The 12,837-nt window shown below is 44.0% G+C and overlaps 1 protein-coding gene across 2 annotated transcripts in view; it reads left to right on the top strand.

The window, feature by feature from the left end:
• casz1 (castor zinc finger 1) overlaps window positions 1-12,837 on the top strand; it is an 80,552-nt gene that overhangs the window by 62,539 nt on the left and 5,176 nt on the right. For both annotated transcript variants that reach the window (XM_049580499.1, XM_049580498.1), the window contains exons 9-18: window positions 2,854-2,986; window positions 3,409-3,472; window positions 4,482-4,645; window positions 4,952-5,074; window positions 5,177-5,500; window positions 5,593-5,791; window positions 6,585-6,756; window positions 8,318-8,466; window positions 10,674-10,899; window positions 11,743-12,099. In XM_049580499.1, the coding sequence (XP_049436456.1) occupies window positions 2,854-2,986; window positions 3,409-3,472; window positions 4,482-4,645; window positions 4,952-5,074; window positions 5,177-5,500; window positions 5,593-5,791; window positions 6,585-6,756; window positions 8,318-8,466; window positions 10,674-10,899; window positions 11,743-12,099 (1,911 nt within the window). The remainder of the gene's footprint in view (window positions 1-2,853; window positions 2,987-3,408; window positions 3,473-4,481; window positions 4,646-4,951; window positions 5,075-5,176; window positions 5,501-5,592; window positions 5,792-6,584; window positions 6,757-8,317; window positions 8,467-10,673; window positions 10,900-11,742; window positions 12,100-12,837) is intronic.

Genomic DNA, 12,837 nt, shown 5'->3' with positions numbered 1-12,837 from the left:
GTAAAAGTCTCTTATGATGTTCAGAGTGGGGGCTCCTGGGGCTTGTGTCGAACATGTTTCCTCATCATTGGTCTCTTATCTATGTCTGCGCCCGTTCCAAGCAAATGGAGGTGGAATGAAATTAAGTTCAGAAATTGCAAGAACAAAAAAATGTTGGGTTTTTTCTTTTTTTTTTTTCGTACCCTCTATGCAAACTGATAAAAGAAAAAAACAGAAATCGCTCAGGCAGAAATGACTCAATGCACCAGAGCTGAGAAAGAGGCTTCTTTTTTTTTCACTGACACAAGAACTCAGACACACTTGCATGCATCAGCAAAGACACACTTTTTGAATTTCTAGAAACCTTCTGTTCCCACAAAAACATGTCAATATCTATTTAGCATAAACACAATTCACATAAATTTTGGAGGTAATTGCCTTGTCTATGTTTATCATATTGCTCTGAACAAAGCTTCTGAAAATGAAAATGAAGTTAAAGCATTAAATTGATAATGCACTGCAGAGCACAATCTTGCATTCAGTAGCAGTGGGGCCTCCTGTGCTGAGCCTGAGCAGGTGGGGTGAGGATTGTAAATGGGGCTGTAAGGGGGAGCATCTCCGGATGTTGGGACTGGGAAGGATTACAATTCCTGGTGGTGTTCCTGGAGCAGGACAGGCCCTGGGAGAGAGATGGGGCAGCTGCTCCGGGGAGCCGAGCTGAGCCCAGGCTGTCAGGCTGAGCTCCACCTCTGGGCTTCCAGCAGGTAGTCTGAACACTGCGAAGGCCCCCACTGAGGGTGGGGCCTCCACAGATGGTGCCTTCACCACCCCTCACGTTGTCTCACTGAGAGGCTGCATGTCAGATCTCTGTGCTTGATAACGAAGCTGGTTTGAAATAATCTCCCCTATATCAGACTCTTTATGGTAAAAGTTTAGTGCAGATATGAGATGGAGGAGTAGCGTGGGTTTTGTTTCTCATATTTGCTTCATAAAATGTGTGAACAGGACATTTGGGGCTAAAATGAGGAGGAAGTGGTTTGTGCTTCTCTGTCAAAAAGGTGTGAGAAAAGTCACAGTGTTTGTGGCTATTTTTCACAGTGTTTATTTTTTCATAGGGTTGTGAAACTTCGCCTCTACTGCGGTGAATACTGCATTTTTCCTGTTTCTGCTTTCAGTATTTTCTCAGTATTTTTTTTTTTTTTTTTTTTTTTTTTATTAATGTTCCGCTCTAATTTACCCCTAAGTGTTTTTCGCAGAGATTCAAGCATCTGAAGGGTTTACTAATTAGACACACAGTACAAATGATCTTTCACAAGCTCTGTATCTTATCCGGAGTAATTACATGGTGATACATTATTCCTGGATAATTTCCAGAAAGAAGCTGCTTTGAGTCAAACTCATTTGTTCTCCCTCTTTGGGAAGTGGTTTGAAAATAACTTCATGATGCACAACAGAAGAGGAGACTTTTGTGTTGTAATCCACCTAAAAAGTCAGTTTATCCTCTTATATAGTGAAGGAATGCTTTAATCTGCCTGCTGATCATGTGTGGATCATGTAGTGGGCGGCTGCTCTTGATATAATGTGCTCTCATTTGGTCTGAGAGTTGATTTAATTGTCAATGACAAGGCAGGATCTGTCTGGCTAGTTAATTTTGGGCGTACTCTCATCAAGTTGGGGGGAGGGAAGGAGTGCTGGACAGAGACTTGGTAAGCGTTCAGTGACCTCAAACCAGACGCAAAATTGTTTGACTGCTGTTTTCCTTTAGCCCCGCCCAGACTCCACCTCCAGCCCCTCCGACCTCAGCCATTGTCAAACTGAACTGACACTGACACTTCCCCGTCTCCGAGCTTTCAGCTGACAAGGCCCAAGACTGGCTTTTCCACTCCTATTCGGCCTGATATGTCTCTGGGTCATCTTGTAGCAGGGGGGAACTCTGGTCGGTTTCCCCCTTACGTAGGCTGGTCTTGTTTTCTCCCGAGCAAGAAAAAGGAGAGGAGGCTCACCAGGCTGAGGGCCAAGGGCACACACTTGGTTGCCCATGACCTTGCCTGTCACTATCCCTCAGCACCAGCCCTGATTCCTAAACAACAGATTCCTCACCAAACCAATCAGAGCCGCTGGTGCTCCTCAGTTTTTCAGTGTCTAAGAGGCAATGCCAGGGTCACCCCTCCCATTCACATATTTTTTAAAACTAAAACACCACTTATTGTCAACCAAGGAGCCCAGCTTTCTCTGTGTAGCCCCAGGACAAATTAATATTTCAATCCCTTGGGGATCGGGAGGTGGGGCAGAATTCACCTTCCTGTCAGCATTTTTACCCCACGTCGTCCCCTGGTCTTTATTTATTTCATTTCAGCGCTCCTGTCCCCGCTCTCAGCATCCACTGAATACCTATTTGGAGGAGAATGTGATCAAGAGGTCATGCTATTTGAACCAATCTGATTGGCTGTCAGCTCCAATCTGACCGACATAGCACCCCTGTTCCTTGTGGGTACGCTCAGTGGCATTGGCTGCCGTCCGTTGTCAGGCCAACGAGGAGCCTGGGAAGGTGGGAAGGGAGGGGGGTGGCCAATCTGAGACTGCCACTTTCCCTCAGCATTAGCATCTCACTTAATGACCAGTTAAGAGGCAGCCTGGCAAATGAGTTGTGACAAGTGCTGCAGAAAAAGGAGTCTTTTTCCCTCATATCTCCCGCCTCTCAATCACCATTTAAAAGGCTTGACGGCCTGACATAATTTCGCAATAATTATCACTCGGAGTATTCTTTTCGGGCCAGGACAGAAGTCAGATTAGATCTCGTCATAGGATAATAATGCTGACCAACAATAACTTTGTTGTCACTTCTCTCATCTGCGTCTCTGGCTTGATCCTCAGGGAATGGGCAGCCGGCTCCAGCCAGCCAGTTCAATCTGGTTCAAGTGAAGCAGGAGCCAATAGACGCCAACTCTGGGGCCTCCCAGGACTCCACGCAGGAGCACAGCCTGGACCTGAGCAAGAAAGACCACAGGTACAGAGCTGCATGGTGCATAAAGGATTAATACTATGTGGAAAATGTTGATTCTTGTTGTAAATTCACCTAATATATTCCGAAAATAAATCAACAAGGAAATAAGGCTTCTGTGATTGATGGATGATTTCTACAGTCTTGGCAGCCAGGGTTATATTTGCAATTATTTATCAAAAATATCTCATTTATATACATGTGCATACAATTATAAAACCCTCAACATCTTTCTCCATTTTTGCGTGAGAAGGATGTTTGTATAAACCGTCAACTCCAATCTTCCCTCCAACTCACAGTAGATCTTATTTCTTAAGAAGACAGCATTTTTCTTCTTCATTATACAGGCACACCTTGTGTGATAAATAGTAATATTTACTGTTCTCATGCAAATCTTGACTAAACATTGTTCATTTTCCTTGTTCCAGTAATGAATCAAACGGACACCCTGTACCAGGGAATACATCTCTTTTATCCTCGCTTATGAATAAGGTAAGATCCATCCATCAAACGCCTTTCATCCCAAGACAAATTAGCGGGACACGGAGGGGCCTGTTTGTTTTTTAATGTTTCACCGCTAATAAGATGAGTTTGTATCATTTAAATTTTCCAGCCATTTTTCATACGGTGTAATTTTCACTGCACCTCTCACAAATTAATATAATGAAGCAGTAGCTGGGTGCCATGCCAGATATATAGAGATGTTTGTTTTTTGATGAGCTGTTTTGAACTCGCCGTCCATTTTTTCCTCCTCCTTTATACTTTTTCTTCCCCCGCCTCGCTCTACATTTATTTATAGAGTTTGTAAATTATTTGATTAAAAAGTCAGAGGAGGGAGAAAAAAAACAGGAAGGCGCTGCCCTCATTTTTTACCAGGTCTAAATGTTAGCGTATGGAAATTCAGATGTGTATTTTTTTTTGGGGGGGGGGGGGGGGGTGTTGAAGATTAAAATGCACATCGTCTTAATCATACATCTTGTCTGATACAAATGTGCCAGGTGGTTTCCATCACATTGATGATGTAATGACAGACCAGCCTCCTTTTTGTTTTTTTACCCTTGCCAACTGGTCAAGACCTCCTCCCTCCTCGCTTCCCCTCCACACACGTCTTCTTTTTTAACCTCTCCCCAAGAGAGCTTAACTTCAGAGGTGCTCTCCTCAAAGCAGTCATTAAACCCAGACAGTGGAGGAGCTTGACGACCTGTTGTCCAACAGCTCTTCGTGTCATGTCAGCTTTTGGGGGTTTGATTCAAGCCACCACATCACATAAAAGGGTTAACAGTTGCTCCCAGAGGACGCTTGGCAAACACGCTTGGCCTGCACTCAAGCAAAAGCCTAGATGTTTGTAAATCTGGCTGCGCTTTTTTGCTTCGCCAAAAAGTGTGTGCGTGTGTGTGTGTGTGTTCTAACTCTCACTCTCTCACCAACATATGTAAGTGCCCAGCTTACGTATGCTCGGCTAACCCAGCAGCTGGTTGTTTATGTGCTTTGTGTTTCGTAGATGTCACAGGTGAACCCTGCCCTGTTCAACGCCATGAACCTGAAAACGGAGCTGGAGGCAGGCCAGGGCGGCAACACCTCGGAGGCAGCACAGTATCTGAACAGAGTGCTGAAGAGGCCTCTGCCAGAAAAACCCACTGAGATCTGGAGGACATACCTCCGCAGGTATAAAACATGGAGGAAGTACAATACATCACTGCGGATTTATTGACGTAGTTAGACGCATTCATTTTGATAGCGAGAAAACAGTCAGAGTGTTTATAAGTACTGTACATGGAAGGCCTTTTTCTGTAAATACAACTCATGCATCACTGGAAACCCCCTGAAACATAGAGAGCCTGATCTTGCGGGAATTTTAAATGACTCCCGGTGTGATGGACTTAAACCATTTACTGTCAGATGACAAGTTGAAACAGTTGTCCTGTTGAAAAAGCGGTAAATTTACACCCTTCGTGATCTGTCTATTTTAAGGTTTGACACAGATGACTTCTGTGAGGCTCAGTGTGACTTCCTTCAGAAAGTGCACTTTCACTGCCTGGTAGAGGACTGTGGCGCTCTCTTCAGCACGGTGGATGGGGCCATAAAACATGCTAAGTGAGTGTCCCACCGGTTCATAATCAGAAAATATACCCTTTCCTCATTTTAGCCTTTGGCTTTATTGATCAACATAAAAATAAGCGTCCATCTTGTTTTCAGCTTCCACCTCCGAGCCACCTTGAAAGTGAAGTCGGAGCCTCAGTTCGGTGAGGGCAAGGACTCAGCTGAGGGGGCCTCACTGCAGCCTGCTGCCCCCGTCTCCATGGCCAACAACCCCTCTGTTGATGTAGCACAACTCACCTCCTCTGGTGGCTACAGCTCTCCTCCTCCCTCCCTGCTGGCCTGGAAGCAGCTGACCGGCAGCATCCCCCAGATGCCCGCCTCGATGCCCTCGAACTTGCCAGCCAATTCCCCTCTGGCCACAACCTCTCTGGAGAATGCTAAACCACAAGTCAAACCTGGTTTCCTGCAGTTCCAGGAAAAGTAGGAGAAACATCTACTTGCCTCTTATTAAAATACAGTTCAGTATGTTTTTTTGACCATGTGTTTATTTAACTGAATTTTCATTCATCCAGTGATCCCTGTTTGGCTACTGACTGTAAGTACGCAAACAAGTTCCACTTCCACTGCTTGTTTGGGAACTGCAAGTACGTGTGTAAGACGTCTGGCAAGGCCGAGTCCCACTGTTTGGACCACATCAACCCCAACAACAACCTGGTCAACGTCCGTGACCAGTTCTCCTACTACTCTCTCCAGTGTCTCTGTCCCAACCAGGTGAGTGCGGTTTGATAACTCAGCCAGGAGCTGAATCACCTACTGTCATCTCCCCGAGTTTTCTAAGCATGAAGTATGCTATCTATTAGACCAGTATTTGAGGTTATTTGACTCAAGGCTTTCACAACCGCCGCTCCCTGTCTTCCATCTCTGCTGAAAAAGACAGTCGACTCACCCCAGTAATGCCTGTTTATATGTCAATGATGTCATTTTGACTGCCGCATTCTCCTCTCAGAAAAGGCCAATTTAGCTGATATTACCCAATAAATCATTGTCACTTGCACAGTAAACAAGGCTGTCTGGAATAGGGCAAAAATCAGGGGAATGCTTCGCAAATGAAACCTAAATGGCAGCCCCTGCCTGCTCTCATGAGCCCGTATTTGGAAAACCGTTTAAATGAATTCATTAATGTGTCGAAAATCACCCCTCTCACAAAAAGTCCCCCCACTCCCTCCTCCCTCCTCCCTCCTCCTCCCCTCCTCCTCCTCCCCTTAGTCTCCATCTCCTGAACGGAGCAGATCTTATTTGGCCCAGTCCTTTGGGATCTGGGCCTCACAAACAGATGGTGGTGTACAGACATGTTAGAAAGGAGGGGTGTTTGTGGGAAGCCTGGAAAAAAAGTCATCGTGCTTAGAAATGTGGGATGTGATTGTTTTTAGGAGAAAATGTGTATAGTGTTCACTTTAACCTGGCACGCAAAGAGAGATCAAAAAATATTAATCAACTCCTTTGGCTTTTAAACACTCACCTTGTATGACTCGTGAAATTGTTAAATGATGTGTTTGTTCTGCAGCACTGCGAGTTCAGAATGAGGGGCCACTATCACTGTCTGCGGCCTGGCTGCTTCTTTGTCACTAACATCACCACTAAGCTGCCGTGGCACGTCAAGAAGCACGAGAAGGCGGAACGCCGCGCGGCCAATGGCTTCAAATATTTCACCAAGAGGGAGGAGTGTGGGAGGCTGGGTAAGAAAAACTACTTTTGATATAATGCCAGTATAGAATACGTTTTGGGCTGCTCTCTCTTTTTGTCTGCCATGTCAGCCTCCAGCCTTTAATAATATTCTACCAGGAGCGATTATGTGGATTAAAGGTGTTATATTGAGAAAGATGTAGATTGATTTTTGGTGGCTGTTGCAAGAGGATATTCTCTGTGTTTACAGAGGGAGAGAGACCAGTGTTGGCAAACACAGTGTCGTGCTGTGTGAGTTGTTTAAGAGGCATGAAACAAGTCTGCCTCAAAGGTTTTGTTGCTGTGTTTTGCATATTCACAATGGCACCTCAAGTCCCAAAGGTAGTCTTGCCTGTACTATATGAGCAATAACGTCAAAGGGGGCAATCACATCCAGGTTGTTTTCTTCTTCCTTTTGCCCCTGTCAGAAATGAGCAATTAGGTTTGTGTTTGTTAATTATCCGGCTTGTCTGGTTTAGCCTGTTTGTGTTCTGAAGCTGCGCCTCACAGCCACCGCTGCCATCACACAGAAATGAATTAAAAGTGATCTGTTTTTTTCAGGCGGTTACACAAGCTTTTCAGAACGCAGAGACAAAGCAAACAAAAACAGGCCCTAAACAGCTGTTTTTTGTCCCCAGCCTGATCTGCCAACTGTATTGTTTGGGCTGGGGGAAAAAACAGAAAGGATTACCATCGCTAGCACTCCAGTCATAAAGAATTGATGGGTTGCCAGTATCCATGGCAGCAACATTAAACTGAACACCGCTGATGATGTTACCTGGTTTGTGTCTCACAAAAGGCCCTCCATGTCACGGGGGTTACTGTTATTTGCTCAACTTTGCGTGTTTCAAACATTGTGTATGCAAAAGCTATTTGATGACACAGACGTGTTGTGCTCTTAAACCGGGTGCCATGGTTACTGGCATGCTAGCACCTGCCCAGCATGTTACTCTTTCAATTATTTCTGCCTGCTTTTATATAATGGTATTTGATTAACAGGCACAAAACGGAACATTCATTTAATTTGAAATCATAAAGCAATTAGAGCTAGACCGGTTAAAACACTAGAAAAGAACAGAAGAATATGAAGCAGACAGCAGCACAATGGAGAACAAAAGGAAAAATGACAATGGAGATACTTTGAAAAATGAATTTAATATGGTAATAATTGTATATTTACTTTGGTTTGCAGGGGTGTGTGCATTATTGGCCCACAGAAAATGAGAATTTATTTATGTAAATTCCTAATTGAATAAAGCATGTCAGTGTAATAAAAGAGCTCCACAGGTTTAGTGCACAGAAGCCTTGACTTGCTCAGTGTGACACCGGAGTGATCTAATATTCCTCCTACATGTACACTCCCAAACACTTTGAAACCGATCCCTCTTTTGTCGGAGCCATATCATGAAATTAAAAAAACCTAAAAATATTTCACTTTGTGTTTGATCTAATCACAACACCGTCACACTGATGATATTGCATTTAGCGCAGTAGCTGATCTCAGACGTCTCACAATGAGCCGAAGATGAACTGATCTGCAAATGCAGACTTTGAAAACTGGTTTCTCTCTTACAGGTTGTAAATATAACCAAGTCAACAGCCACTTCCACTGCATCCGCGAGGGTTGCCAGTTCTCTTTCCTGCTCAAACACCAGATGACCTCACACGCACGCAAACACATGAGGCGGATGCTGGGGAAGAACTTTGATAGAGTCCCATCCCAGGTACAAACACACAAACTGTGACATATGACACATGCCATAATGAAAAGGGTAATTATCTGGGAATATGGGCTGAACACCTTCGTGAAATAAAGCAGGTGTTGAGTAGTTTATTGAAATGAATTCCAACAACATTAAGTACCTCACACACCCTTTTACTGAGATGTTAAATGATGAACCCATTGTAAGATAAGATCTAGTGTTTTTCATAGTTTTTTTGTCTTCAAAGGAAGTTGTTGTTCTCACAAACACATACGGCTGTGGTGGTTTCTGCTGCACGAAGATGATAAAAATTTAAAAAAAGAAAAAAAAGGGGGTTGTCTTCCAACAAGCACTGCTCTGTAAATGTGTTGATAGAAAGTGAAAAGAAAAAGACAATGAGCTTCTTAACTGGAGTGCTTCACTGCAAAACGTCTAACAGATAATCTCTCAGATTTCTACATGTTTGCTGGTGTCCAAAGTCTACGTGACATATGTACCTCGTTTGGTTGGTTTTGTCGTTTTTGTTTATTGTGCCTCCTGATCTATGAGTCACATTCTGGAAAAAGAGAAACTAGTTCATTGGTTGTAAAAAGGAGAGTATCGCTCACATCCTGTCATACCAGTCAGTGACAAATCACTCATGACATTCTTTTGATGAATTTTTTCACTGTGGAGCGTACTTGATTTCCCGACCTACTGTAACCTCTGCGGTTTGTCCCGTCCCGTAAATAGATTTAAACATGTCAATCTTCTAGTTCAGTTTGTTTTTTTCACTTTGAAGCCTTCATATAATGACAGAAGTACGACGTTCATTCTTTCAGACTTTTGACGTCTTCAGAAATACTTGGTCTGATGCCAGGAGCCAACACCTGCATTAATGACACATTACCTATGTTTGTTTTTAGATGTCCCTTTACACTAACGTTTACAAGCACAGAATATTCCAGTTTTTGCCCCCTGAAAAAGACAATGTTCCTGTTCCTGTTTACATGGTAAATGAAAATGAATATTCCAGTAATATTTGCAAACTCCAACTAATGTGTCCTGACATGTCATTTACGGTCAAAATATGCAAAACTGGAGTGCCAGGGTTTTTTTTGTTTTTTTTTAAGTTTCAACTGGTGGCCGACTTGTTCAACAGTGTGAACACAGCCTTGTTGTTTCATACCTTTAACCACCTTTGTGATATCGTTGGCGTTTCGATATTTGCACCTCCAAAAACCTGCTGATACCCAAGCCTTTCATAATGACAACGTAGAGCTAACCGTAAACAGGCAAGAGGCCGTGTGTCACAAACTGTAGTAAAAACCCTAACTAAGACACATATTCTGAATGTACTGAAGGCAGACGGATTCTTGTCACAGCATCGGCTCCTTCAAATTCATACATGTAAATATTTCAGACTCTTCAAGTTTTGAATTTTTTTTTGCGAGATATGGTGTCAGCTTCTGCATGGAACTCCCTTATAGTACACACGTTGGACAGCTACAGCCGACCACCCCACAAAACTTCTCTTCAATGCATCACCAGTCCTCATGTATAAGTTTACATTAATAAAGATAAAATTTTTATTTTATTGCATTGATTCGGCATCCCACATGTACGTGAGTAGGCTATGTAAACTCAACGTGATGATACAATATTTTCACTGTCCAACGATCTGTTGCTCTTTGAGGGGATGTAGCAGACATCTCAGTTACATCCACAGCATTGCACTGCATTTATGTGGTGTCAGAACAATATCAAAAAATGAGTTTCCGATTTCTGCTCTGCACAATAAAATACAACAAATCCTCTTTGTAGCATCTACGTTGTTTCCACATTCCAACTTAAAGCTCATGAACACACCAAAGTCGGAAAAATAACCATCTAAGGAGCATGTGAACGAACCATTGGCTTTGGCTGGCAGATGTCTCGACTCTGGAAAAGCTGGGTATCTATGAGCACTTGGACGTTGGACAGGCTGGGCTGGTACATACCAGACACTAAGAAGAGTCATTCCGAAAAATGTGTTTGTTAATTTTTGCACATCGCTACAAAGAATGCTAATAAAACTTGAATAATAATCGGAAAATGCTACAATCGAAATAAAGCCTAATTTGGAATATCCAAATGGAATAAGCTGTTTCCATGACACCTATCAAATTTGGGATATTTTCATATTCGGAATAATGGTGGATCATTAGTGTGCATGTAAACATACCCAACTAAGGTTACTTGTTTTCCAGGTGATGCCGCTCGGTCAGAGGGCAGATGGATCCGGCATGATGCCCGGGCCTGTAGGGACCCATCATGGTGTTAACTCCGGCTTCTCCACCGGCCTCATGGATGAGACCGATGATTACATGGACTACATGGGAGGAGGGGGCAGCCCCTTGGGCCTCTCCTCCGAGTCCTCCAACCAGGACCGGAGCTGCACCAGCACGCCTGTAGGCCACGATGGCTCCCCAGCAGGTGAGAATATGTAAAGAATACCTGACGGGTGTCTAACGTGTCAGCATGTAGAGCTTTGATGTAGCTTAGACTAAAAGGTGAATACTCTGACATTCAGCATCATACATCATGCTCCACTCAGTTCATCCACCTTACCCAGAAAACCAGCTACTTGTCATTTCATTCTTCAATCATGTGTTTCATGATTTAGTAGTTTGACTTACAATCAATAACATAATGACACATCAGTCATAATGTATGAGGTTGATGACAATGCTGTATTCTTATGCTCTGAGTCGTGGACAAGGTCTTTTGCAGTTTGCCTGGTCATCCTCATAAAACATCCATTTTGTACATCAGTGGTTTGAGTTATTGCACTGTATGTAGCTTATTACATTTTCCTTTGGCCAGAGATCATCCCTGTGGCTTTATGTCTACTTTAGCACTTTTAGTAGGTTGAATTGTGGGAGAAAGGAGAGGAAAGGAGAAACTGCCTCCTTTCCCTCAAACTTACTGAATAAATGGATTCTCCTCTGCTTTTTTTTCTAAATCTGAGCCTGCCTGATTTTCACATTTCTCCATGTGTTGCCAATATTATCCACTACTCTCATCATTGTTGTTTTGGCTGGTGTTTGGGTTACTTGTCTTGAATGGGCCTCATTTTGTATCATTCTCTTATCTTTTATCTTTCCCTTTTTACCTCCCATCCCTCTGTGTGTGTGTGTGTGTGTGTGTGTGTGTGTGTGTGTGTGTGTGCGCGTGCGTGTGTGTGTGTGCTTTGGCCCTTGTTTTTGTGTGCCCCCTCTGTGTGTTTCTTCCCCTCTTGTCTGTCCTTCACCTTCTCCGGTCAACCTGTCTCTCCAGGACAAGGCTGCCCCGCCACCACTTCTGCTCCTACCACCCCTGCTGACACTAGCGCTACCCAAAACGCACCTCCTTCTTCCCCTCCTCCTCCACCGCCACCACCACCTCCTCCTCTCTCTGCTCCTCAGCCTGGCTTCCAGTCCCAGGCCCCATCCCTGTCTCCCGCTCTCCTCCGACCTCCTCTCTCCTCACTCCCATACCTCCTCTCTCCATCCTGTCTGTCATACTCTCTGCTCAGCGCCTCTCTGGGAGCCACTCGGAGTGTTGTCATGCCAACCAACACACCAGCTTTCAGCCCCATCATTGCCACTCCGTCTCCGGTTAAAAATGACGTCCCTATAGTGCAGGATGCTGCAGGTACTTATCCCCGGCGCAAACCAACACTGCAGCTGTCACTCTCAATTGAGTCCTGTGCAGTATTTAACTGTGTGATCCAGCATTTGTCTGCAGTATTGTTGTGAAAGACGGGGAAGTAAAAGGGGCTTTTCAGCATGCAACAAAGAAAACATATAGAAATGTGCATGCTTACTGAGTGGGTACAGCAACTGAGCAAATGTTTATAACACCTCACCTACACCTTTGCGCCTTTTCACTTTTAGTCTTACCGAGATTTAGAGTTAGAGCAGTAAATTTGGCACCTGTAGTGAAACCTGGGCCTTGTTTAGTTTCCATTAACAAGGCTACATCAGCAGCCTCTTATTTTAATCACGCCTCAAGTTTTATCGAGGCCCACTGCTTCCTGTCTTGCAGAACAGGGATCACATCATTAGCAGTGACCCCAGGGTGTAGCAAAAGGTGGGTGCCCCTCATAAAACAACAAGGAGATAAGAGGGTCGGTTAAGACCCGCAGCTCCGCCTCTGTTTGGAGGCTGGAGACACCCTGTAAAAGTGTCATGTTCCAAAGTCAATCTATCATTTTCCCCCTCCTTTAATCATTCTGGGAATTAGGAATAAAAAAATTTGTGGCTCTCTGTGCTTACTCAGCTGTGAACCACTTCTGGCTGAGTAAGGTCGCACATTAGAGTTTCAACCAGGACGCCCTCGCAATGTAATTTGCTTGTAGTTTGTGGCTTTTACTTTGTGAACCAAGTGATT

This window comes from Epinephelus fuscoguttatus, linkage group LG7 (genome assembly GCF_011397635.1).
Source record: "Epinephelus fuscoguttatus linkage group LG7, E.fuscoguttatus.final_Chr_v1".
NCBI classification, from domain to species: domain Eukaryota; kingdom Metazoa; phylum Chordata; class Actinopteri; order Perciformes; family Serranidae; genus Epinephelus; species Epinephelus fuscoguttatus.
This window is presented reverse-complemented; position numbering and strand designations above follow the sequence as displayed.